Consider the following 27,491-nt stretch of genomic DNA (forward strand, 5'->3'; position numbering starts at 1 on the left):
ACGTTTCTTGGTGATGGGACAAAAACATCGATGTTTCTAGAAAATTGTAACATCGATGTTTCTATGTTTTCATCGATGTTTCCATGTTTCGCCACCTCTAACAACAACAACTTTCGGCTCTCTCTCGCTCTCCTCTCTGAGTTAATGACGGAGAGCCGGTGTTACGTATAACTTACACTTACGTATAACTGCCACTTACGTTTGCTTACGTTTTGACGCTTACGTTTCGACACTTACGTTTCCTGGTGATGGGACAAAAACATCGATTGTTGCAAAAACATCGATGTTTCTAGAAAATTTTAAAACCGATGTTTCCAACGATGTTTCTGTGTTCCCACCTCCACCAGCACCGATCCAAAACAAATCAAAAAAACTCGGACGGTTATCAAGCGCGGACTTGCGCGCTCGAGAAATTCGGAGCGGACCGAAATAAATATTTTTTTCTGAACCAAAAATCGGATTATAGTGACCGACAAATAGGAGCTTGATTTCTCGTTAATTAGTTTCAATTGGGCGAAAACAAAAAGGAGCCAAACGATTACAGCAACAACAGCGAGAAATGGAAAGAAGAGGCAGCAACTGAGCAGTGATCGTATGCTTGTATGCTCTATCTCCCTCTAAGTGTGTGTGTTTGTGCTGGAATGGAATGCAGTTACGAAAAAAATAAATAAATAATTGAGAGCGCCCGCGCTCCGCTCTCTCCCTGCGCGCGTGTGTGTGTGTGCCAGTGTGAGTGTCTCCATTATCGCCGGAGTAAAAGAAACGGAATGAAATGTCTTTGCTAATGTAAACAGCGCAAAGAGAAACCCCCCGAAAAAGAAGCTGAAGTAGATAGCAAAAAGCAAGAAAAAACGCGCGACGGGTGAAAATAAAACAAAAGTTTTCTCAGACTCCCAGTACACAGAGAGAAAAAACGCCCAAAATGCCGAATCTGCAACAAACCGCTTCGCAATCGCAGCACCACCTGCATCCCCACCACCTGCGGCCCCACCAGCAGCAACAACAGCAACAGCACCACAGCGATTTCCCACTTCCCGATGGCTGGGATATTGCCAAGGATTTCGACGGCAAGACCTACTACATAGACCACATCAACAAGAAGACAACCTGGTTGGACCCAAGAGATTGGTAAGTGTTCCTAAAAAAAATATACACAAATATTATTAAAATGGTAATCAAAAACATATGCCTGATCCCTTTAAATTTATCTCATAACTGGTTAAGCTTGCTAAATATTTCAAAGTCTTAATCAAAGTTCAAACAAAAAATCAGTTGGAAATTTACTAATGTTAAAAAAAGACCAACTTCACTTAAACTTTTTGAAAATTCCAACCCTTTATAACCAAACAGCACTAAGTTTATAAAAAATGATGTTCAAAAATCGACAAAAAATCAATTTCTAATACATTTTAGGGCCTACACAATCTAAATTCTTAAAAATACTGACACGATTGGCTAATAAGAGTGTTTTGTGGGTCTAGTTTTAGCTCAAAATAAACTTTTTTTTACAAATTGCCCGCTTACAACAGTACTAAACTCAGGTGAGAGAGCGGCAGTTCGCTGAATCAGGAAGCTTGGGCAAACAAGCTGAAAAAACCCATATAAATTCCGATTCCGAAGCGCTCTTGAACCGGAAAGAAAAGGTGCGTGCTGCAGCTGTGTGTTGTGCGCGCTTGTGTGTGTAAAGGAATGCGATCGGTGGAGGCAACAAGAAAGAAAAAAAAATAAAATAAGGCAAGAGGCAGCAGCGAAATAAATTACATATTTTAAACAAGGCAACGGCAGCAGGCAAAACAAAACGGAACGGGGAAAAAACTTGGAGTAAACATTCCGATTCGATGATTAAGACTCCAAATATAACTGAACTGAACTGAGAGTGGCAACAAACAAAAAATGAATTGTAAAGGCAAAAAGGCAAGAAAAAAAGTCAGGAAAACGAGAGAGCAAAAGTTAAATAAAGCTCGGCGAATGATCTGCAAAAAAAAGGAAAACAAAACCAACAAACTCATACGTAATGAGTGCGAGAGAGCCAGAAGAGAGCGAGCGAGAGAGCTGCGATCAGGCCATGTATCTCATAGATACATTTTAGTTTGCCGTTCGCTCACATTTTTTGTCTTGCCTCTCGCTCTTTCCCTTGCCTGTTGCCTTCTGCCCCGGTCTCCGTCTCTGTCTCTCGCTTTGCCCATAAACAATTGCAAAATGTACGTAGGAATTTTTGCAGTTTCGAAATAATTGATTTCCGAAATTCTTCGCCCTCTCGCTCAATCTTTCGATTTTTCACAGAGAAGAAAAAGTAGAGCGGTATTAAATGGATTTTATATATCAATTATTATATTTTTTAGTTTTTAATATAATTTATTTTATGTATTTTTATTTGTAATTATATGTAAAATCATCAGAAATGATCATAATTTCATATCTGTATTTCTTACTGAGCATTTTCATCTGTATTCGCCTTATTGTTTCAGTTCGTTTGAGGCTGTGTGCGCTTCACGCTTTCAATTAACACAAACATTCCCTTTGTTTGTTTCAAATTGCATGGACATTGTTGAAAATGTTTCACTGAATTAAGCGTTGTGGAATTTCAGCATTTCTCCCTGTCCCTCCGCTCGCCTTTGAAAATGAAACGAAACATCTGCGCATTTGCTAGGGTTATGCATCAAGTAGATTATATATGCACACATGTCGTAGGAATGTCTGCCAGTGGGCACACAAAGCAACGATCTATGTGCGTTCCGGTTTCAGGGTTATAGACATTTCGAATCTGAAGGATTTTCAGGGCTCTAATTGCGTCGTTATAATTTATGTGACCCATTTCAAGTCTTCTTCATTAATTTTTTGATATATTAATTGTATATTTTAGAAATACAAAATATTTCTTTCTTTTCCCCTGCTTATTCAATAGTTTGCTGAATCTATTCAATACATTTCAACATGGTTTCACCATCCGCATTTAGCAAACAAAAATGTCCAAAGTTTTACTCCCTTATTGGTATTTTGCGAGTCTCTTATGTTTTTTAACCAAAATTATTTACGCTTTTTTCGCCCCCTCTTTGGCTGTCTATCGATCGATTCGCCCCTTCCTCCAACACGCGTTTGCTATTGAATTTTAAAAATTGCTGCCGGTAGCGCGCAAAAATTCCAATAAACCATAAATAAATTTCTACAATAAAGCGAAGCGAGCCAGGCCTCGGGCGGCCTTTAAAGGCCTCGCCACGTTTCGAGCACAGCCAACAGAAATCACAGAAAAAATAAATATCTATTCCAATTCAAGTATGCAAGGTCGAATTATCGATACCCTTGAAATTCTACCGATAATTGCTTCGGCCGGCTATAGCCCATATTTTCAAAGGTTTTCTAAAATTAAACGAAAATGTGTGCAGAATTGAAAAATTTTGTTTAAAAGAGCTGAATATAGATTTAAAAAAATAGTTTAGAAAAAACACCGTTGCTTATAAAACTCTATCGATCAGGTGGGTTATTCATTTTCCTTAAAGGATTCCAAAATTTATGACGAATCCCATGGAATTTCCAATGCTTAGCGTATTTGACTTAATAAATGTTTCACTTGTTTGTACAGCATTTCGACGGGCCGGTATTTTTTGTGATTTTCGTTGCTGTTGCCTCTCTTTTGTTTTTTGTATAAACAAAAGTTAACAACGACTTGACTTGGCCATGCGATTTGGCATTTTTTCGCCGCCGTCTTCTTCTTTATTTTCTCATATTTTTTCACCAGTTTTTTCATTTTTTTGGCCAATTGTTTAGCCACAAACGAGGCGGCGACACAGTGGAATATTTTTGTGTGCGTTTTTAGACAGAAAACGTGTTTGGTGACAGTTTTTCGATCTATTCATAGGAGCTAAAAAACAAAAATAATCAAAAAAGCACAGGGAAAAAAACAAAGTATAAAATAGCAAGAAAATCGGTTGGCTACCAGTTGAGATATTGACTACTCGAACTCGTTTGTTTTACATAAACTCAAATCGCCGCCAAAAAGGCCTAGCGAAAGCGGTTAACGATCGCTGTCATAAGTCGGACAGAGTGGCGCCAGCGGCGGGGGCTGTACTTGAGTATCTGCATCCGATCGGTAGCACAAAAAATTATAATAAAAAAAGAAATAGGTGCACGGAAAGAAGCGAATGAATTTTATTTGTTTTTAATATCGAAAAAATATTTGTATACCTGTGAGATTTAATCCCTGAATCCTGTTATATATCTGTTCATAAGATGTAATAATGTTTAGATTAAATGGCCAAACTTTTTAAAAGGGAGTGACATTTCTTTCCGTGTACTCCACTCTCAACCAGATTGTGGCGTTCTAATTCCACCTGTGGCATTTTAATTCGAGAGCGGACAATCGAGCTGTTGGTTCGATGGATCGCTGGATCGACCAATTGCATAAAGAACGCAAATCAGGCGATCGAAACAAGAGCTGAAAAAAAAGAAAAAGAAAAAATAGGATTGGGGAGAGGCGTGCATGCGTGTGCTGCCAGGCATTATGCATTAGATGTGGCGATTTCTATCCGAGTCAAAACGGGCTAAAAATTTGCATAAAATTCAATTTGGCTTTTGCAGCGAAAGATGCCAGCACATGTCCGAGCATGTATTTAGATATGTACCTATCTATATATATTGTACGTATATATCTACTTATATGCGCTGGCCTGTACATGTATAGCAACTTGGAAAGCTGCAAAACGGCATTTTTCATTTAATAAATTGCACAAGGCAATGCAGCAACAACAGCGGCAGCAAGAAAAGTGGAAAGAATGCAGATGCAATTGCCGTTTGCTGCTGCACCTACAGTGATAATTGTCATAAAAACAATGTCAAGAGATTGCCAAATGGTCTTTATTGAACTGATTCTACTCTAAATTTATATGAAACTAGTCGGTACCTTATATAAAAACAGTTTTATAAATGCATAAATAAATGTATTCTTAACAAATACATTATAATAAAATGCAAACACAATATGAAAAAAAATTTAGATTTTTTCTAAATCATTTGGAAGAAGATAGATAGATTTATTGTGGTAAATATCAAAATTACATGATCATTGGGTTAAAATAAACTTATATTTTTCATATTTTGATTTTCTTCATCTGCGCTTTTATCTGTGTTATATGTGGTGTAACATCGAATTTGTAATAAAAGATCAGTTGCACTTGGGCAATATCTACTGTACGCGGACAACAGATGCAGATACACAGCAGCGGCAAGAGGCAACAACGGCAGCAGGAGCATGCATTGCATTTGTGCAACAAGTATTTCCACTTAACAACAGCAACAACAGGGAAGAAATTGTTGTTGCTGGTGTTGCAGTGCTGCTGCTGCAGTTGTTGCTGTTGCGGCTGCTGCTGCTCCCTGTTGCAAGTCGAAGTCGAAGCCGTGATTACAATTTGATTACGCGCATGAATGCAACGCGCGGCTCTTTGCCAGCAGCAACATTTTCTAGTTTGCTCTATGCGGCCCGAAGCGTTAAAAAATATTTTCTTTTGCACTTGCAGCAGCAGCAGCAGCATCGGCGGCATTTGCGGCAACTGCAACTGCAACAGCGACACTCGCTGGCCAGAGATAGGCACATGGGTACATAATGTATCTGACAGATACATAAGCGAACTTTAGTCGCTCCTCGCACCGCATGTTTTGCCCATTTTAGCGTCTGTTTTTCCACCAAAGCCGCTGCTGCAACTTGCCACCAACTGCCATCTAAAAAGTGGCAACAACTTCCAGCCAACGACAACCACTTCCAGCAGCAACAACTACAACTACGACGACGACGTCGACGGATCTGCAACGACTTTTCCTGTCTCGCACTTGTTGCATGTCAGCGGCGACGTTCTTCAGCAATCAACACTTGTGATTTTTATCAAGCATAATGATTTCCTTTTCAACATGTGCTAATTAAGAGGGTAGCAGGGGATTGCCGGGCAAAACAATCCAAGGGTTCGCCCTCTTCAAAATGGAAACTTAATTTTTTTTAAGTATTCCATGTATCTTATAAAACCTTATAATATCCAGCGATCCATTATAAAAAAAATCCCAAAGTTTATACGGGTTAACCCTTTAGCCAAGTAATTCAAACTTTTAGCTCAAAGCACTTGATTATTCTCACCGTGTATCGCACCTTAGGCCCTGTGATTGTGACTCGGACTAGCCCCCATTTTTTGCCATTTTTCCCTCGTGAATCTCCAAGTGGCCAGCATATCGATTTATAATAATTCAGCTGTCATTCGCGCAGCTGAACAATTTTTCACTTACAGAAACTGCAGACGTGAGCAGAAAATTAAGTTACTCTACGCCTGGCGATTGTTGGCGATTTTTCAGTTTTGGTTTTTTTTGTTTCTTTTTTTTTTCGTCGAGGAGACGTGGATAGGGCCGCGATTCTGGTGGCTCTTTGGTCTGGTTATTACTGGCCGAGGTTGCGGCTCGGAATTGGGATTCCGTTTTGGATTTGGCTGTGGCTTTGGCTTTGGATTTCGAGCTGGCTGCCTGCACGCGCGATCCGCAGGCATTTCGTTTATTTTTTTTTTTTCATTATTATGTCGGTTTTTGTTTTTATTCGCTAATTTTGTTTCTGCACTCGTCTGCATGCCGATCCGATCGTCGTCGTCGTCTGGTCGGATTTTTGCCATATGCTGAGCTGGCTCTTGACTGATCGTGATGTGTATATATATGTAAGTACTCCGTAGTCCGTACGAAAAAGTCTGAATCTGTGCAAAGGTAGCAATTTTCCTCCATGTACGAGTACCAGTGCATGCGGCTATGAAAAATAATAAAGCAAGTGAAATGAAACGAAATTAAAATACAAGCCCAGGAATGTGCACACTCAAGATAAAATTCAGTGAGATACATTTTTGCTAGCTGAGAGAAAAAAGTGGTAGATAGTTTCAATCTTTATAGTTCAAAATAGTTAGATCCTACATTCCTTAAGTCTAAAAATGAAATATCATCCTCTTCATAAAATTCCCCAGTTTATGTTTGCAATCTGTGGTATTCTAAAACCAGAAATAATGCACTTAAAAACTGAAACAGCCTGGCCAAGGGCAAACCAGGATTGATTCCATGCCCCGAGCATGTGTTTTATTTAGCTTCAGCTTCTCAAAGATTGCAGCTGTTCCCGGTACAGTAGATACACGGGAACGGCTTTATAAGATTTTAATCTTTAATCTGCTATTTGAAAACACTTTCCCATGAAATTCCACGATCTGAAGCAGGAGAAGGAGGAGGGGACTCATCTTTCTTTCTCGATTTAATCGCTGGCAATTAATTGCCCTAATCAGGCACTGGACACGCTCGGTGTGGACAATGCCAGTCGCTGTAATCAGCTGTTCCGAGAGCTGCCATGACTAAATACTTTATGGGCTAACCAGAAATCCAGTGTACAAAGCACAACACACAGACAACCATACACCGAATGAGGCATTCCAATGGAAGCCCCGGTCTTAAGACGGGGACTTTAACTCCATCCCCAACTCTCTGGCCCTTTTGTTGACTGCACGAACAAAACTTTTGTATTATTTTTCAGTAGCACTTTCCGAATGCCATTTGAGTGCGCATAACATATTCTTAAAGTCTGCCCCGAAAGGGAGGAGATGCAGATGAATCTGCGGGGGGCTATGCGATGATGAAGCTGATGGCTTCTGCGCAGGCGCACGCGCATTTTGTATTCGTCTCTCATTTGGATACCCTTGCAGGGGGCATTTTTTAAGTAAATGACAACCGAATTACAAATATAGTTATCCTTAAAAGTTTGCAATAAGATTAAGACATTTTGATTAGGAAAATATAGAGAAAAAAATCGAATTCTTTAGAACAAGCGAATCTGCCATCTAAAAAGTGAAGTATTTCTTCGGATACAAGATCACTTTTTTAGAGTATCTCAACTTCGTAGTGTTGAAGTGGCCCGGCTACCTTGTTTCTGCTCTTTCTGTTTCGTTTTTCCTTACATTTCTTTTCTTTTCTGTTTTTTTTGTTGTATCTTTTGGATGCGATGCGATGCAGCGCCTGCAGGAGGAGCATAATTAACATGGTGCGGAGGAGGGGGACTTTGGCCGTGGCTGTGGAATGTATCTGAATCGGTAACTGTGTATCTCGTAGGTGTTCAAGTTGTTTGCTGCTGTTCGTTCAACTGTGGAATTTCGTTTTGTTGTCGAATTTATGGCCTAATGAAGTGATAAGGCAGGCAGAACGGGAGCGTGTTGGTGGGAAAGAGAGGGGCCGAGTGTGCGGTTGGCCATATGTGGACTTTAGCTGTATATCGGCATTCCTGGGATGCCACTTAAAAATGTATCTGTATCTGTACGTCTGGCTGTATCTTTTGCGAAGTATCTTTCGGCTGGTGCTGTGGGTTTTGTGTGTGCTGCGTTCGCTGTCAAAATGTTTACCACAGCGCATAATTCATTCGCTCGTTTGCCCGATTCTTTTTGTTCGACTCGGCGCATTCTTGGGATATTTAAGCTGGAATTTATTGGTTTGTGGGTCAGGGCAAAAGAGCTCTCCGATATGCAATCGCATTCTGACGCCGCACGAAGGAATGTGCGCGAAAAAGATTTTTTGTTTTTTACTTTACTTTTAATTTGTTCTTTTGTGAGTGGAATTATACGAGATATGAGAGTATCTTTGTCACACGCCCATCTCTAGTTTGCAAGAAACTACTGATGCAAGTACTGGTGCCACATAGGATGCACATTGCACATGGGATATGGCGATATGGTCTGGCCAACAAAAACCGGCTCAAAAGAGCGGGATAGCGCGATCTAAGTCGCTGCAGAGCAAGCGAGAGAGGCTTTAAAAATGTTGATTAAACTGCTTAAATGCGCAAAGCTGACATTCATGTCAAAGCAACTGTCTTTGCCTCCTGCTCTCGCAACTGGCATCTTGCAGATTGCATCTTGCATCTTGCATCGCCTGCCCCGGCAAAATATGTACATAAATAAGAACATTTTTATGGGCTGCATGTTGCGCGGCCTGGCTGCAACACAGCAATAGCAACAGCAACAACACACGGAATGGAATGTTTGCCAAATACAAAAAGCAGGGCGTAGCTAACATAGATACATACGTACACCGAAAAAAAAGTACTCCATGAATCTATGGCAAAAAAAATGGAATATATTTGTTCCAATGTGGCATTACTAAACAAAAAGTTTGAATATTGTTTTATTTTCTCTAATCACAAATGTTTTATTATTGATAAGCCTGTTTCTGTAGCTAAAAACTTTAAATTACAATTATTTTGTAATTGTTTTTGTTAATATTTTTTCAGTGTACGCATGTAATGCTTTGATACATACATTCGTAGTAGCTTTGGCATTTAAGGCAATGCGCGCATTGCTTTAATAAATGCATGCACACTCAAACTCACAAACACAAGCAAATTGCATTCAATTGGTGCCGCTGCCGCTGTTGTGAGTTCACAGCAACTTTGAAATATTTTCCAACAGCAACAACTATCGCTGCAGTTGCTGTTGCTGCTGTTGTTGTCGTCGTCGTCGTCAGCCTATTTCCAAGCACAAAATGCATTTACTTTGCCGCGCTCTTCTGGCATTCCCAACAATCCCCAACCCAACAACCCACCAACCCAACGCCCCCTCGTCCGCCCCCCACCGCCCATTTCGATCGTTCGTTCAACTAGCGACTGCGACTGCAACTGCGACGACGACATTGCTGCATAGTTTGTTGCCGCTCTTGCTTTATGTGCACTGCAACAAATATTTTATTTTCAATTTTCAAAAAAAAAATATTTTTTAAACATATTCAAAAAAGATTGTTTAAATGATTATTTTTTTCACTTATCCTTAATTTTGTGTGATAGTCTTGCAGCAGTTTAGCAGTTTTTAGTTTTAATATTTTTATATATATTTATATTTCTTAATTTCCTTTTTTAAAATTAGTTTGAGTGTAATGTTGCTATTGGTGCATTTGTTGTTGTTGCTAGATGTTGCCCCCAGCTCATTTTCTATCCCTCTCTCTCTCTTTCTCGCAGCGATCGCAACCATCTTGTGTTGTTGGTATTTTTTTATGTTCTGCTTTCCGTGCTCCTTCGCACACATTGCTGTTGCTCTCTCGCTGTGTTGCTGTTGTTGCTATAGCTGTTGCTATTGTTGTTGTTTCATAGCGTAAATAGCAAAGTTGCCCGTACAATTTTAGAGGAACTTGTCAAAACCGCATTCCTGAGCCGCAGCTATCTCGCTCGCTCTCAGTTGATCTCTCTATCTCCTTCTCTCACTTTGCTGGAGGCAACAGCAACATCGCAGCAACAGCAGCAGCAACAACCATTGCAACTGCAACGAGTTATTTATGCATGTTTGTTTATTTGTTTGCCTCGCAGTAAATGATCACATACACGCATTCCTAGATACAAACACACACACATACGCAGATGCGCATCTGCTGCCGCTAATAAATATTTTGTACGATTTGTATTTGTCGCTGCCAAGAACAACAAGAATATCTAAATTGGCTTATATAATGCCAACTGACAACCGCTCATAATACACAGATACATATATGAGCACCGCATTTTTTCGTGTTTTTCCTTATTGGACTTGAAACACGCGCCAGAATTCGATAAGTATCTTTTAATAACATTATGCAAATGTATCTGAAAGATAACCAAAACTTGTTGGCAGCTGTAAAATGTGTTTTTATTTACGGCATCCTGTTGTAAGGCAAATAACGCTTAAATATTTACCACTTTTATTTAAATAAATAATGGTATAATATGCTTATATTGAAAGTTAAAATAATGAAGTGTTAAAACTTTCAAAAATAATACAAACTAATTTAATTTTTAAATGTTTAGTTAGCTTTTAGAAAAACTAACTATTTTTTCGTTTCACTTATCTTTATGAGCCGACCCTGACCGCCATATTTCTGTGCACAGCAACATTAGAACGCAAAACCGCAAAACGACCCACAAAAAATAATACGAAAAATTCTTTAATCAATAAAAGCCAATCGGTTATGGCCAGCCGCGTCCAAAGGCAACAACAAACGGACTAAAATTCCATGGTATGCCACGAGCGCTTACCATAAAATTGGAAATCTTTCAAGTTCTTTTGCCATCGGAATCGGAATCGGACCTACAATGTGTGTTGGTTGGGCATTTCGGTGAATATCTGTGTGCCGAGATAAACAAACAAACAAACCGAACCGAAAAATGCCAGAAAAAGATATCTTGGAATTGGAATTTTGTTTCGTTTCGTTTCGAACGGATTTATATAGAAATTATTGTTATGGCACATTAAGGAGAAATATGAAGAGGCGAGACGCTAAGAAGAAGAAGAAGGGGTGCATACATAATTTATTTAATGGCCTGGCGTCAAAAATAACAGCGAACAACAAATTTGGCTACATTTTTGCATACTCCAACAATAAAGACCAGACCCAGACCCACCCGACCCTCTCGACGACGACGACAACAAAAAATCTTAAACAAAAGCATATTTATTTATAAAACAAAAGGCGAAACAAGACGGCGGAATAAAAAAAGAAGGCAACAAAAATAAATACGGCAAATAACAGAAATGTTAATTGGCCCATTTGACATGCGGCATTTTTTCGCATTCCATCTCTTTCGGGCCAGCTTTCATTCTTCTCATTATTATTATTTGTAGACAACGTTGAAAAGTATTTTCGTGTTTCTGCTTTTGCTGTTGTTGTTGCCGAATGGCATGTAAAGCGAAAACAAAACCGAAAAGAAATAATGAATAAATATTTGAAATAATTTTGGCCATGATGTGAATTCCCAAACTGTCTGCAAAGACCAGGGAAAAAACATATTTATAAAAATGTGCACATATATATTTGGCCAAAAAAAAATGCCCAAGTGTCTGCAAAAAGAAAATTAAATTCATAGGTGAAAATCTAAAGAGGCCTTTTTTTTTTTTTACCAATTTGTCTAAAATAAATATGAACGAGGACGGAAGCTAACTTCGGCAAGCCGAAGTTTTAATACCCTTGCAGATTTTACGAATTAAAACTTGACTAGACTAGCAACATGAATTAATAAACAACAAAATATTTTATAATTAAAAAAAAAAAATTTTTACATTTTTCACCCTATTGTTCCTATGGGAGCTATAGGATATAGACGCCCGATCGGCACGCGGGCTTACCCTAATGAAGGTACGCACAAAAAAATACGATTTGGAAAGTTTCATGGGAATAGCTTATATTTTGCGCGAAATATCCTGAAAAACGTCAAATTTTGACCGATTTCACCCTATTGTTCCTATGGGAGCTATAAGATATAGACGTCCGATCGGCACGCGCTTTTACCCTGATCAAGGTACGCACAAAAAAATAAGATTTGGAAAGATTCATGTCAATAGCTCTTACACTGAGCGAAATATCTTCATTTTGTGAAAGCTATATCCGATTGTTCCTATGGGAGCTATAGGATATAGACGTCCGATCGGGTCGGCTTTCAAACTTGATCTGCGTACACATGTTTTAGGACGACTGTGAAAGTTTCAAGGCGCTAGCTTTTAAACTGAGCTCGCAAACGGTATTGAAACAGACATACAGACGGACAGACGGACAGACGGTCAGACGGACAGACGGACAGACGGACAGACGGACAGACGGACAGACGGACATGGCTATATCGACTCCCCTATTGATCCTGATCAAGAATATATATACTTTATGGGGTCGGAAACGTCTCCTTCACTGCGTTACAAACTTCTGACCAAAATTATAATACCCTCTGCAAGGGTATAAAAACTCTGAAGTTAATCCATACAAATTCTTAGCAGGAGGTACTTTTGTTGATCTTGGCAAGACTTTTGGTTTTAGAAATTTTCCACGAAAATACTTGAATATCTTTTATAATTCCCATAAAGAATATCCTATGTATTTGTGAATCGCCAAAGTGTCTGCCAAATGCGAACCAAATTTGTAGTCGAAAGTCTCTTGCCCTATTTTGAGTACATAATGTGATCTTTGAAAATGAATTATTGTTGTTAAACTATCAGATGCAAAGTTTGTATGATTTTCGATTAAAGAATCGCATAAATGCGCTAGACTGCAACTATGAAATATTCATCCATAAAATGAAGCTCTACATATTTACTTGATCTTGACAAGCTTATTCCTTTGTTGATTTCGCTCCCACAATTAAAGGGTGGAAGGCATTACCATTTTTACCATGGAAATGTACGAAATTCCCATAAAATCCCCCATTCCCCCACCTCAACCATTCTATCCCCGATCCAGATATGTAAGTAAGTGCATGTGCTTATGCATATATTCCCAGTATTCTGGGTTCAATTCGCACACACACGACCCCATGTCTGGAATGCGGGGCCCCAACACAATGGAATGGCATGGTATCGTACGGAATGGAATGGAATGAAATGGGAATGGGTATAGGGATTGGGGGGTTGGGGAGGGGAACTTCAACTTCCCCTGCTCTGCTGCATTATTGCGGGCTAAATTCTATCAGATACGTATACCCACGAGTATGACGATCGGGCGAATATAATTTCGAGGCGGAGACGTTGACGTCGTTCAGCTTGCGTTTTGCGTTCGCGTTCGCATTCACGTTTTGCAGTCGGATTTTTCGCCTTATTATTTCAATATATTCGATATGTATATGTGTACGATCTGTATAATACAGTCATGCTCAAAATAATAGTAAATATGCTACAGAAAGGTCGAATTTAAGATGATATATCTAACATAACGCATACTATCTTCCCAAATATTTTGAAAAATATTTCGAAGTTATTTCAAATTAAATACCCATATTCTATTATGTTGAACTGAGCTGTAATATGTATATATATGGGATACAGACATATGCGATCTCGCCTCGCTTGGCGCACAGTCGCTTGGCTGCTCTGGTATGTGAAGGTCGCAACAGTTGTTTTGTTAATGACAGAGTGTACAACCACGATCGAGGGGCCAACAACTACTACTCACACATAAAAAAAAAACAAACACGGATGGCTTACGGCTATTAGCCAAGCAAATTTAAACTTAACTTTGCAGTTGCATTCGTCTTCAAAAAGTAAAGAAAAAAGCGAGACAAGACGAGAATAAAAACAAAGAGCCACCAAAGTACATATCTCCATCTTGAGGTTCTTGGCCATGCATTTACTTCAGCGATTCCCGGAACCGACTAATGTCAGGCCAAGAAAAATGCACAGGTGGACACTTTGAAGTCTGAAAAGCTTACCAAAAATAAAAAGAGAAAAATGCAAAAGCCAAAAGCCAAAACCCAAAGCAAAACAAACTTTGTATTTGTTCTTGACGCTGCCAAGGTTTCCAACACACACTCAAAATTAGTAGGAATTTTCGTGAATATATAAGTTAGGATCGGTTGGAAACATTTTGGCATGTTCCATGTGGGCGAGAGAAATGTTTCCGAGTTGTCGTGTCGAATTTAAATCTTTTATAATGCGCATACCAAGAATTTTTGTTGACGTATTGAATACCGTTTGCATATTTCCCAAAAGCCAGCCGAAAATGGAAATTTAAAATGTTTCCAGACTAAAAATGTTACAAAATTGATTCGCACAAATATTTATTTCAGAATGAGGATCGTAAATTTATTGCTCTTAAATGTATTAGGTAGTTCAGTTGATTAAAACCAAGTAATCGCGTGATTTTTTAGTAACATATTTCATTCATTGAACTGATTCACCATTCAATTTATGATAACAGGGCGTATTTTGATAAGTGATTTAATCTATTCGTATGAGGTCAATAAATACACCTGAATGGAAAAGTTTAATCTACATAATTGAAAAATAAAGAACTTGAAAGTTCTGATAGGGAAATTTAATAACAGGCCTCCTTTTTTGTGGATAATATATTTTTCAGGTGTGTAAGACCTCATCCGTATTTTCTACCGGTTAATAATGTTAAAAAAAACGTTGGCCCCTTTATAAATTATGCATTTGAAAAATTCGGTGATTTTTCGTTTCTGCCATTTAGCTTTCGAATTTTGGCAATTACAGTGGCCGCAAATAGAATGCGGACCTCGCACAATCACAGACGCAAAAGCAAACGCAAACGCCCGTCAACAGGTCATTAAAAATCATAAATTTCAATTTAAGTTTATTTTGCTTTAGCTTTGGATTTTGGATTTTGCCATGAGCGGCCAAGTGGGCGCTCTTTGCATACATTTACTTGGTTGTCTGTTTGTTTATGTCCATGTATAAATTCTATGAATTTTTTAATAGTTCATTTGTATGCAGTCGGCGTGCTCATGGCGCAAAAATTTATTTCAATTGTTCACTTTGGAATTTATGGCAGACATTTTGTGATTTCGAAATGTGAAAGACGAAGAGGCGAGGAGCCGGCCAAAAGTTTGTTTCTTTCTGGAAGCCTTGAAGATGGATAAGTTGTTCTGGGCCGTCATGTTTTTCGGTGTGACTAATGTGAGATCGGCCCACGCCACTCGAATCGAAGAATGGGGCCCTGGGGTCTGAGGTCTTCGGATTCCAAAGTCCGAACTTCGTAATTGACACCCACTTGCCGAGACGAGTGGGTTGAAAGAGATATGGGGGTAGGGGAAAAAGCCCCGAAATCCGTGCATCCCATTGGCCAGATTGTAAAACACTTTCCTAGATAGGCCGTCCCCAAAAAATAGAAAACCTTCGTCTTATCTTGGCTCAACGCATGCGCAGTTCATTGACTTTTTCTTCTTGTTTTATTTATTTTTTGTGTTTTGTGGGTGGGGGGGGCCTGAAAATATTTAAAATATGCATAGAGACGGGCAGTAAAATGCATTTGATAAGCTTCACACAAGTTGGGGACGGGCATTAAAGTGGTTTCCGCTTTTTATCGCGCCGGAAGGAAGTGGAAGTGTGAGATAGACGAGATGCGAACAGGAAATGCAGCTAATATACGCCACTTTTCTCTTCACAAGTCGCAGCGGGGAAAACTCCACTGCGAACACCACTTGGAATCTGGTTGAATGAAAAGGAGGCAACGCACGGCAACAGCAACAGCAAAAGCAAAAACGACAACGAACAACCGCGATAAGATAAAACGACGTACGACCTTTATAGCGTAATTTGATTAAGCTCGAAAATATTTGTCAACGCTCGACGGTGACAGATAATGAAACCCAGCCAACATCACCGCCAGAAGCGGGGCAAATAATTTTACAGCAAATAATGTGAGCGATTATAATTAAACATTGTGCTTTCCACAATGAATCTTTTCTGGAGCATCTGCCAGATAGCGATCATGAGTTTTGATTTGCTGTATGTACTTAACACTATAAATAGTTTTAGTCTTATAAACTTTATTTGCTAACTAATTCATATCTTTAGTTTTATTTGTATATTATGAAACGGGATTTAAAACAGATTAGATTTATTTATAGTCAGGGTCCTCTGTTCCATATTTGTTTTGTAAGAACTAAAGTATTTTTAAGTGTCATTCCTTCATTAGATAACTGACCTTCGATAATGAAAAAAATCTCGTTAATTGCTGCATTTACTAATCGACAAAACTCGATTACTGGCGTTCATCAATAAATAATAATATTTAACCCATTAGTTCTCATGTATATATCTTATAGAATATTAATTAAAAACTTGCTAGAATTATTATAAAAATCTAGTTCTATAAGTACTTTTTAAAATGACCTACGCTAACTGATTCACTCGATAAGTACATGTGACGACCTTTGATTGCCTTTTATCTTTAGCTGAATCACAAACAACTTATATGGTGCCATCGTTCTGAAACGCACTGTACCAGCCGGGCTGTAAAACTATTTCACAATCGGCCGCAACGGGGGGTGTTGTTTCCTCATTCCTCAAAGCATAACCCGTAATAAAAAACGTATAGTATTTCTGAGATAGGTATGTCAAGGTGATGTTTGGCCCGCTCCGCTCGGTCAGCCCGATCAAATTAGGTTATAACGTGGAGATTATATGATTCTTGCATACATCAACTTGACATTAATTTCCCAAACCACTTTGAGCTCGAATATAAACCGGAACACTTGCGGCTCCACTTGCGTGTTCGATGTCTCAGTTCCGCCAAAGCGAAATAATTGAAATAGAGTAAATCCGACTACGGAGCTACGTGACTCGCTTGCGAAGTGGTCGAAGTCGAGTTGGGCCTATTTTTTCTGTTTCTGTTTCTCTTCTTTTATTTTTTGTCTGCCTGGTATTATGCTTATTTCGGACATGATCATTTATACCACAAAGCGCTTGAGACTGGCTTGATTGACGCAGGCCTCGATTTGAATTGCTAAATGATCTCGCGGGCTCGCAATGAATGGCCGGCTAATTTGTGAGATTCTCCCCAAGTGAATTCATTAAAACCTATTTTTGAAGAAATCAATTTAGGAAAGAATTCAAATTGATGGGGTTTTCCGATTCGATCGAGCAGATAGGAATGCAAACCTACGATACATGGTCTTAGGTTCAAGAATTCTGAATACGGAACTGGAGAGATAAGATTTAAAGCCATTAAGAGGAAAACCTTAAGAGGTTAAGGGGCTTAGCGCATTATGTCCGCCATTAAAGATTAAAGTAAATGGAATGAAATGTTTTGCAGATAAATATGAATACTTAAGATAGGTTTAAGCAGAAAGTATAGAATTATTATGCCAAACTAAGATTGCAAACTTAAAAGCAGAGATAAGACCTACAGGTTTAGAGGCTTAAAGCTCCTGAAGTGCCATTAAAAGTTTTGCAGATTAAAGTAATTGACCAACTGGTACTGGAATTTCTTAGCACTTTATTAGGCAAAAATCTTCTAATGAAACTTTTTTGATTTGCTGTTTATTGGTCATCAAATGGTCGACTCCGTAGACCATTTCTTACTGGTTATGGCCGCGAATTAGCATAAAACTCGACGTGAACAGTTAAATAATATGGTTGATGTGTGCTTTTTGATGTGTGCATGTTGTGTCTGTGTGCAGTTAACTTAAGTGCCGCCTAATGACAACTTCGCTGGCCGCTCGCCATCGTCTTCGCCGTAGTTTTTATTTTATTTTTATTTTCCCCTCGACTGCGCCATGCCATGCCCATGTTTCACTCATATTGTGACAACGAAATTCATGCTGAAATATTTTTGGTCTGAAACTTGTTTTTCCTCATTTTGCCCCCACCCCTTTGTCTTTTTTTTTATTTTTAAGCGCGAATTTATTACAGCGCTTGGTCGACGCTGCGTCGCCGCGCCATAAATATTTTGTTTACAATATAATTTAATTTATGCAGATTTCTTGTCCGCTCTTTCGGCGGACACGTTTTCTGTCTGCGCCCACAGGAGCGGCCAAGATAATAGGTTTTCTTAAAAAAATATAAAATATAATATCAGGTCGAAAGCATGTAAACTAAAATTACTTTTCATTGAAAGTACTTTAATTTTAGTATTATTTTAAAAATATTTTTTCATGACTTTTGGAGTGTTGTTTCTTTTTTTTTTTTGTATTACATTTCTAATAAATCCTCTATGTGAGTGCTCAAATTTTGACCGAAACTGTTTGAACATGCCACACAAGCATATCAAAGCAAATGTAACGTTTAATGTGGGCTGGAGTGAGTTTTGAGGTAACTGCTAAAAGGCCAACAAGTCGTTAGTCGCTCGTTAGCTGACTGGCTGCCTTCCTCTTTTTTTCCTGGTCTTTTTTTTTGCCAGCATCTGCAAAAGTGCCAATGAAGCCCTATTACTTGGTAACCCATGCCACGCCCACCCGCCTCACTTTTCATTGATTTTTTTCCGTCGATTTTACGGGGAGGTGGTCTTGGTTCTGGTTCTGAAAGGTGGTGCCTGCGATGGTTATGTGATGGCATCGTATCGATGGCGCTGATGTCTCTGAGGTCAAGCGCTAATGGAAAACCCATAAAAATTTGCATACGATTTTCTTATTGAGTTAATTAAAGGCACATAAAAAACGGCAGCCGTTTACCGAATTTAATTGCCACTCACTCTGCCGCGCACTTGACACCTGTCTGCCGAAAGAGGAGCTTCTGATTAAATGACAGGGTAAGCCGTTCTCAAAGGTTCGGGGAATTTTATGTTCTTCAATGAACGGTCTTTCCTTGGGGATTCGTTCGGTTAGAAAGACGGTAATTTTATCTGTTGCAGGGGATTTGCATTTCAGAACCAAGACGATAACAACTAATTATATAAAGTGTTGAAGATAGGAACAGAAAACGGCTGGGTGTTAGGGTTTCGATTCTTTTTGTTACCTAATTAGGATGCATTTATTTGCCTATAATTTCCAAATTTCAATAGAAATAGTCTGAGCCCCGAGCTAGTGCAAGATGGCCAACTGTGCCATTTACTTAACTTGGCTTACACAAACTGCAAAAAAATAAATACAAAATTTGTTGATTTAAAATTATGAAACCCGTGTGTTGTTGACATCGACGGGCCACAATATCCACACACGACGACATCAAATCAACGTCGTCAAGTCAAAGTCATGTATTTTTCGCTGGCGATTGTCTTTGGCGATCGTGAGATCGTTTTGGTTCGGTTTGTGTGTCAAATGTGGAGCTTTGGACCCGTGCACCGAGATACTATAGTCTTCGTACAGAGACTGGCACATGTCTCCGGCTGCATTTGTGTATCAGTATCAGCTTATTTATTCATGTTTGGTATCTATATTTTATTTTTTCTACCCACTACCCTCTACTCACTATGTTTTTGTGTCACTTTTCTTTTGTTTTGCTTTGGTGCTTCGAGTGCAAAGTGGATGAACCTTGTTCCGTTTATTAAAGGCGTGCGTTTAATTCAATCAACTGCAATAAATATACGGGCGTGCATAGATGTGTATATATACTATATCAACAATAAGCTATCGCCAATGACTCTTTAATATTAATGGGAGTCCCTGTCCAAGTGCACGTTCACATGAGCGTTTAACCCATGAAAAGTTAAGGGTACATTGGGGTAATTAAGAATTTTTAACCAACAGGAAATGAGCAATTTATGCTTGAAAGAAGATTGATTGTAGGTACTTAGTATCTTATCTTAATGAAACGTCACATCTAATAGAAGGCTTAAAGCTAATTGAAACTCATTTTCTACTCTAAAACAATAAGATTTTAGAGTATGTTTAAAGCTGCTTTTCAATCCAACCATTTCTTCAGACGTCATCGATGGCAATCTAAGATAATGTGTTATGTGGGAATTTTTAGAATGCTTGATCCACAAATCATGCCAAATATAGCCGCAGATTAGGAAATCTAAAGTTAGCAACCTCTTTAAACTTATTTTAAAAGCGTGTATCTCATCTAATTTATGATCGATCGCCAGGCATTGCAAATTCAAAGTCAGGTATTTACAGGAAAATCTATAGTTGAATCTTAGTCAGCGATCGTTTGTTTGTTTGGATAGCGCGGTATTCCAGTCAATCATAAACAAAATCGATTGTTAGTCCCAGCTGCGCTAATTTTATTTTCAATGGCTGCGTCAACATTCGATTCCAGATAAAACAGCCGAGCCGAAAAATATGTCTAAAAACGCAAACAGCAGGCAAAAGGCAAAGGCTCGTGGCCAGATATTCTAAGAAAATGCCAAGCGAATCAACAGACCGGCAACTGCAATCTGGGTATCTGTAAACATGATATTTTCTATATGTATGTGCATAGTAACAGTGCGTTTCGAAACCATAATATTAGCCATAAATAACAATTTATTATATTTGACAGCTGATTCAAGCTAATGACTCAAATTGATATTGTTGTCATACGATGCGTATACGTAATATTATTTTTATTGTTAAGTACACGGTAAACAATGACAAGGCCATTGACTTTTAATCTACAGAAAAATAGGGATAGGATAAGTTAGTTATAAAGTTATAAGGGTAAACAAAAATCCGATCTTTAATCACAGTATATCGTTCGTTGAACTGCAGGCCATAAACCAATTTATAGCCCTGAAACGCACTGCCCATGGCTATCTATCGCTTATGGCGCAGATTTTATTATCTGTGTATATTCTCCGGGAGCTTCTTTAATGGCTGTGCGAATTCCAAAGCAATGATTAATTAACAGTTGGCCGAGGCCTTAATGAAAAACAAAAATACCATTTATATACGCAATTGAGGGGACACATCACACACATCGATATATGGATATATATGGACAGTCAGACAGTCAAACCGACTTATGCGTCTGCGCATGTTTCAACAATCAATCCATGGTGATTAGCAATTATCGTTGGAATGCGAAAATGCTGTTGCCTGATATTGAAATTGAGTTTCGCAAACAAACAGAAGGAAGACGACGTTCGTTGTCATCGTCATCAGTTGGGGCTTTCGGCTTTCGGCTTTGGGCCTGTTTTTTCCGCTGTTTTTGTTTTGCTTCTTTGCTTTTGTACCCCTGCTGCCGCACTATGCGAATATGGCCTCGATAAGATTAGACGAGACCGAGCGGCATTTGGCATTTGGCAACAACAAACAGATCGCAGACATTCCGCCGCATGGCTGCGGTAAAAAATTGGTATTTCTGCGACACTCTTGGCCGCCGGAGACAGTTGCCCACTTTTACCCAAAATGCACACAGGAAATGCCCGCCTAATCTTATCGAATTCCACGGCTCTAACTGCCGTGGGAAAGCTTCGAGATACATCTTAAGCCATTTTTCCAGGAAAAATATATTATACCCAATGGTACCTTTTAGTATAGGGTAATTTCTACCTTATTTCATATTAATATAAAGTCGATATGATTAATGTAAAAACATATCAACTTGATATTTTATCATTTCATAAAAGTTATAAAAATACTGTTTTCAAATACCAAGTTTAGTATTTTTTAAACAAATATTGTAAAATAAGATAAACATAACCTTTATTAATATCGAAACGATATGAATAACTTGATATTTTATCAATTTTAAATATTATATTTTCAAGGAACCCATAACTAATTTATCTCCCTTTTAAATATCTCTTTATAGCTACACAAAGCCACAGACCTTCGAGGATTGCGTGGGCGATGAGTTGCCCATGGGTTGGGAGGAATCCTATGATCCGAACATTGGGCCCTACTACATCAATCATTTGGCGCAGAGCACCCAGCTGGAGGATCCCCGCAAGGAGTGGAAGAGTGTCCAGGAGCAGATGCTGAGTGACTATCTGTCGGCGGCGCAGGATCAACTGGAGAACAAGCGTGAGATGTTCGACGTCAAGCAGCAGCGACTTCTTTGGGCCCAGGAGGAGTATAATCACCTGAAACTGGCAGCCAGTCGAAGCAGTCGTAAGTATCTATTTAGGGTCAAAGTAAAATCACGAAACTAATCTGCTAATATTATACCCAATCTAAAATTAAAGTAAACATTATTAAGCACAGAATTTAACCTGCTCTTTTCTTCTTTCAGTGTGCTCTTCCTCCAGCTCGATGAGCCGGCACGATCCGGAACTACTGAGAGCCGACCTCATGTTGGCCAGGGAACGAGTCCACCAGCTGAAGCAGGAGCTGACCCACATTACCAATGATATATCCTACACGGAGCGCGGCATGAACACGCTGTATTCGGTGGGCGAGAAGATCAATGCTCGGGAGAACGGATGCTACGACATCGAAGAGGTGCAGGCGATACGCGAGGAGATGCTCAAGGTGCACAAGTCCCTCGTTTCCGGCGAGAAGGTGCGCGAGGAGCTGATGCGCAGCCTGGTGCAGATCAAGAACGAGCTGAGTCGCCAGCAGATCAGCGAGGAGAATTCGGACCTCGCCTCGCCCTTCGACCGCGTTTGCGTGGCCAGTCAAACGGATCTGTGCGGATCATCGGGGGACAATCTGAACGGTGGAGCAAGGTTTGCGGAGATGGCCAAGACCAAGCTGCAGTACGCCGAATGGCGAAAGCATATCAAGAATCTGCAGCAACAGCTGGCCGATCATGTGGAGCGCATTGAGCCCGGCCAACTGGAGTCGGACAAGGATCGCATTCTGCTCATCCAGGAGAAGGAGAAGCTGCTGAACGATCTGAACAGCATTTCGATCAAGTCGCGCAGCGAGGAGGAGAAGCGGGTCATCCAGCAGACGCGCCACAAACTGGAGGAGGACTTAAAGGAGGCCTACGAAGCGAACAACACGTGCGTGGCCAATCGTCTGCGCTTCCACGAGGAGAAGCAGCTGCTGCTGGACAAGCTGCAGGAGGCTCTCAAGTCCACCAAGCTGCTGGAGGAGCGACTCAAGTCCTTCTCCTCGGAGAGCACCTTCTCCATCAGCAGCGGCAGCAGTCTGGGCTCCCTGTCCACGGCGAGCAGCAAGAGTGCTTTGAGCTTCACCGACATCTATATCGATCCCTTTGCCGTGGACTCGCCCATTGATGTGGTGGATCTGAGGCGCCGATCGCAGAGATTGTTCCAGCAGCAGCATCATCAGCAGCAGCGCATCCTGCATCCCGTCCATCCTGTCCTGCAGCAGCAGCAATCCTCGGAGGTAACGCTCTCGCCTAGAAGCAGCCTGTCCATGGAAACGCCGCCCGCCTCACCGATGAAGTATAATCCGGGAGCGGACCAGACGCAGCCACAGGTGCTCAAGGAGGAGCCCACCTATGCCAATGCTCTGCCCGCCCCTCCCGCCTACACAGCTCCGCCGCCAGTTCCGATTTCCGGGGTCAGAGCTCGTCCCTACGACCTCGACTCCACGGTGCTCGACTGCATGATGCTGGAGGCCAAGCTGCAGAAGCTGAACATGGGCACGCCGCTCAATCTGGCCGCTGCCCCGCTCTCTCCCATTTCGGAGAAGCCCTCGCTGCTGGATCTGCCGCAGGAGATGCTCAGCCGATCCTCCTCCACCTCCAATACGCGATCCGTGTCGGCGGCGGTTAGCAATGAGTCCGTGGCCGGCGATTCCGGCGTCTTTGAGGCATCGCGTGCTCATCTGCCGCGAAAGGAACTGGCCCAGGTCCAGATTGGACTGAAGTATCTGAAGCAGGAAGGCGTACTCGTGGTGTCCCTGGAGCGGGCCAACAATCTGCTGGCCCTTTGGACTGCCTCGGCGGACAACTCGCAGGTGTAAGTATATTATTTATATGAATATGATGGCAGATTTTTATATTTATACTCCCCTTTCAGTTATCTCCGTGCTGCGTTGCTGCCGAATTCGCTGACCTCCATTCGGACCAAGGCACTGGGCGACTTCCAGAAGCCTGTCTTCAATGATACCTTTGCCGTGCCGATTTCACTGGACAAGCTGCTCAGCAAGAGCCTGCAGGTGACCGTGGTGACCATGACTGGCCAAAAGGAGGAGATTATTGTGAGTATTCTTAACCCACTTCTCTTTGGATGTAAATAACGTAGATTCTCTACATTCCAGGGCACTGTGCAGATCAGCATGGCCGAGTTTAACCCAGAGGATTCCACCCTGAAGTGGTACAACGTGCTGAGCTCCAAGTTTATTCCCAGCTTCGAGTCCCTGGACATTCCCTCCACCAGTGCCGCAGCAGCAGCAGCCGCCGTTGCCGCCAGCAATGCACCAGCAGCCAGTGGCAACAACCGGGAGGAGTCTTCGGACGAGTCCACCATTACCTCCTCCCAGACATCGACGCTGACCAGAAACCAGGCACCTTGCATGGAGCTTCAGGAGCAAATTGCCGCCGAATTGCTGGAGCTGGGACCGCTCAATGAGCCCGAGTGCAGCGACGACGACGATGATGATGAAGAGGAGGAGTTGGATGACAAGCAGCTCGTCAGCGACGTTGGTCTAATGAACTGTAAGTTTTAAAATAATTATAATTTTAAAATATTTCCTAAAATACTTACTTGTTTTTAACCAACAGCAAGCGGCATGCTGGATGCCTACCTGCAAAACATGAAGCAGGAGTTCGCCGACAAGGAGACCAACACTGATCGCGCCTTTCTGCCGGAGAAATCTCGCGGCCAATCGCAGCTGATGGACGACAGGCCGGTGAAGCGGTCACAGACCTTCACGCCTTCAGCGGCGGTCAGCAAGAATCGCTACAACTGCCGGCTCAATCGCAGTGACTCCGACTCCGCGATGCACTGCGGCGTGGCGCCTCACACTTTCCAACGCGGTGCCGCCGAGCGACGATCCCTGCGCTTCCACACGAAGGCGCCCAAGTCAGTCACAAGTAAGTACAGATGTTACCAATCTTTGGGAATTCTCATTTTAAATATGAGATTTTGTAATAGTTTCCTAACTGATTTTTATTCATATTTTTAGAACTGCATCATACTCACATACCCCGCACCAGTTTGGACTTGGAGCTGGATCTGCAGGCCCAGCACAGCAAGCTCTATTTCCTCAACGATCAAATCGCCAAGCTGCAGAACCTCAAGGAAGTGTAAGTTTATCAATTTAAATCTTACCAACAAGTACACTTTTTTAATTAATTATTTTTCCAACAGTTTGCAGAAGGCCTGCGAGAACAAGGATCCTTTGGTGGCCGCCTGGGCCATCGAGAACGAGGAGTTCCAGCGCCTGGTGGCTCGTGCCGATCCCGCCAAATGCCCAGAGGAGCGCCAACTGCAGAAGCTGCTGATGAAGACCGCCAAGGAGATCCACAAGCTGCGCAAGACAAAAGTGCCCAAGGGCTGTCCCGATCTGGTGTCGTTCAAGTAAGTCATATTGGACATAACTCACTAAAGAGCGATATTAAATTGTTGATGCTTACAGGGAGAAGATCACCTTCTTCACACGCAAGGGACTGTCGGTGCCCGAGTTGCCCAGTGAATTTACCTTGCCGGAAGCCAATCCCATCGAAGAGGAAGAGGAGGAGGAGGAAGAGGACGAGGATGAGTTCTACAATTCAGCTGAGACGGCAATAGCCATCAACACGGCGCTGGTGGCCAGCAGCAACAGAAATAAGAATCTCAGTGAGAACCACCATAGAGCCGCCAGTGGGGCAGTGCCCAAGATACCAGCAGTTACTACTCCTGCTGTCTCTCCTGCTGCCTCTCCTGCTGCCACTCCTGTAGCCACTCCAGCTGCCAATCCTGAGGCCAAGCCAGCGGCCGTTCCAGTTCCAGTTGCTCCTAACGATGCCGAGCAACAGCGCTTCGACTACGTGGTGGATCGCAACTACGGCGTGGAGGTGTAGCCCCTTCCAAAACTCCCCATCTTCGCTGTACATTTTTGTAATTAATGTAGTATTTATTTTCACTAAGCAACAAGTATTTATGTGTATAAACAACTGATGTAACAAATATCTGTGCCTTATAGAGAACGTGAGAGAAGGAGAAGAACCATGCTAGAAATGATATATCTACGCATAGCTATGCATTAGATGTAAGCCCTATATTGTAATTAGATTAGCCAAGCAGCCTAGCCCTAAACTAAAATAAACCCATAGTCAGTTGTACAAATTGACCCCCACTGATGACCATATAAGAGCAACTAAGAGATACAAACCACCAACCCGCCCCCAAACAATTTGCCCCGACCAACCAGAAACATGGAAAATCAAACCATAACGCGCACATTGTGCGTTCAATGCCTTCAAATTCATATTGAAACCAACTGTATTCCTAAGACTTGAGCAAAATTATACGAATGTTTATGAATATTTTTATACGCATCTAGGAATAGTTATACCGCTTTGATTACCCCAAGCCACATTTACACAAAACGTGAGAAGAACGTGAAATATTTATTATATTGATGGATCGATCGATGTAGCGCTCGAATCCAATCGGTTAGGTTAGTTAGCTTGCGTTTTTGTTAAGCTCAAAACGAATTCTTATACTGTAATTTTTTTTATAAAAAAATCCTATGCAAAAAAAAACAAACCACACAAAAAAAAGTGAATGTACCATATTAGATAATCGTCACTATGTTAACTGTAAGAGCGCCCCTAACCCCCCGACAATGCCACTATTGAAAAGCGCAAAAAAAAGAGAAAAATATGAAATGAAACCTTGTTATGCTTTCCCAAGCGAACCTGTTAAAACTGTTGACTTTGAAACTTTGCCGTGGCGCACTGAGTTCGTCTGAAATGAAATGAAATTACCCACAGCTCTAGTTTAGTTTAGGTTTGGCACGTGCAGTTTCCAGGCTCCGTGCAAGCGTTGCTGTTGTTTATGTTTTCACTAACCAGACCCACTCGAACCCAGCCCCTCCCCACCCCAAAACCTAGCAAGTAGTGCGAATAAACTGAATGAGAGTCCCCATACATATTTTTTCTATACCATAGTAATTTTAGTTGTAATAAATTATATGAAAGTGAACCTGTATATTGTAATTGTGCAATAAACAAACAAAAAAATACTGACATAACTGAATTGATTGTGTGTTTATACTGCTGTGAAGTGGGTAAAATTGGTGGATGAAAGGGAAATAAAGTGTAGTTTTCTTTATAAAATCGTGATGCAAAAAAATGGTTAAAAAACTACATTTTCCGAAAGTGATGAAGATCAATTTTTTAGGTGTGGGCCTTGAGTTGTAAAAATTACTATTAACAAACCGCAAGAAATGGGAATTGGATTCCAAAATACCAATTTATAATTTCGGCCATTAAAAATATACAATATCGGCAAAATGCTAAGTTTAAAAAAAAACAAAAAATAATGTAAAACAAGGGTATAAA

General features: G+C 40.8%; 1 protein-coding gene across 1 annotated transcript; it reads left to right on the forward strand.

Moving 5' to 3' along the window:
* The first annotated feature begins 349 nt into the window (after positions 1 to 349).
* Positions 350 to 27,186, forward strand: kibra (WW and C2 domain containing protein kibra). Its single transcript, XM_017147141.3, has 9 exons — positions 350 to 1,128; positions 21,900 to 22,198; positions 22,320 to 23,961; positions 24,022 to 24,202; positions 24,263 to 24,659; positions 24,726 to 25,037; positions 25,130 to 25,250; positions 25,315 to 25,524; positions 25,583 to 27,186. Exons 1-9 carry the CDS (start codon positions 923 to 925, stop codon positions 26,004 to 26,006), a joined length of 3,792 nt encoding a protein of 1,263 aa, XP_017002630.2. The 5' UTR covers positions 350 to 922; the 3' UTR covers positions 26,007 to 27,186.
* Positions 27,187 to 27,491: the final 305 nt, after the last annotated feature.

Source organism: Drosophila takahashii, chromosome 3R (genome assembly GCF_030179915.1).
Source record: "Drosophila takahashii strain IR98-3 E-12201 chromosome 3R, DtakHiC1v2, whole genome shotgun sequence".
In the NCBI taxonomy this organism is placed as follows: domain Eukaryota; kingdom Metazoa; phylum Arthropoda; class Insecta; order Diptera; family Drosophilidae; genus Drosophila; species Drosophila takahashii.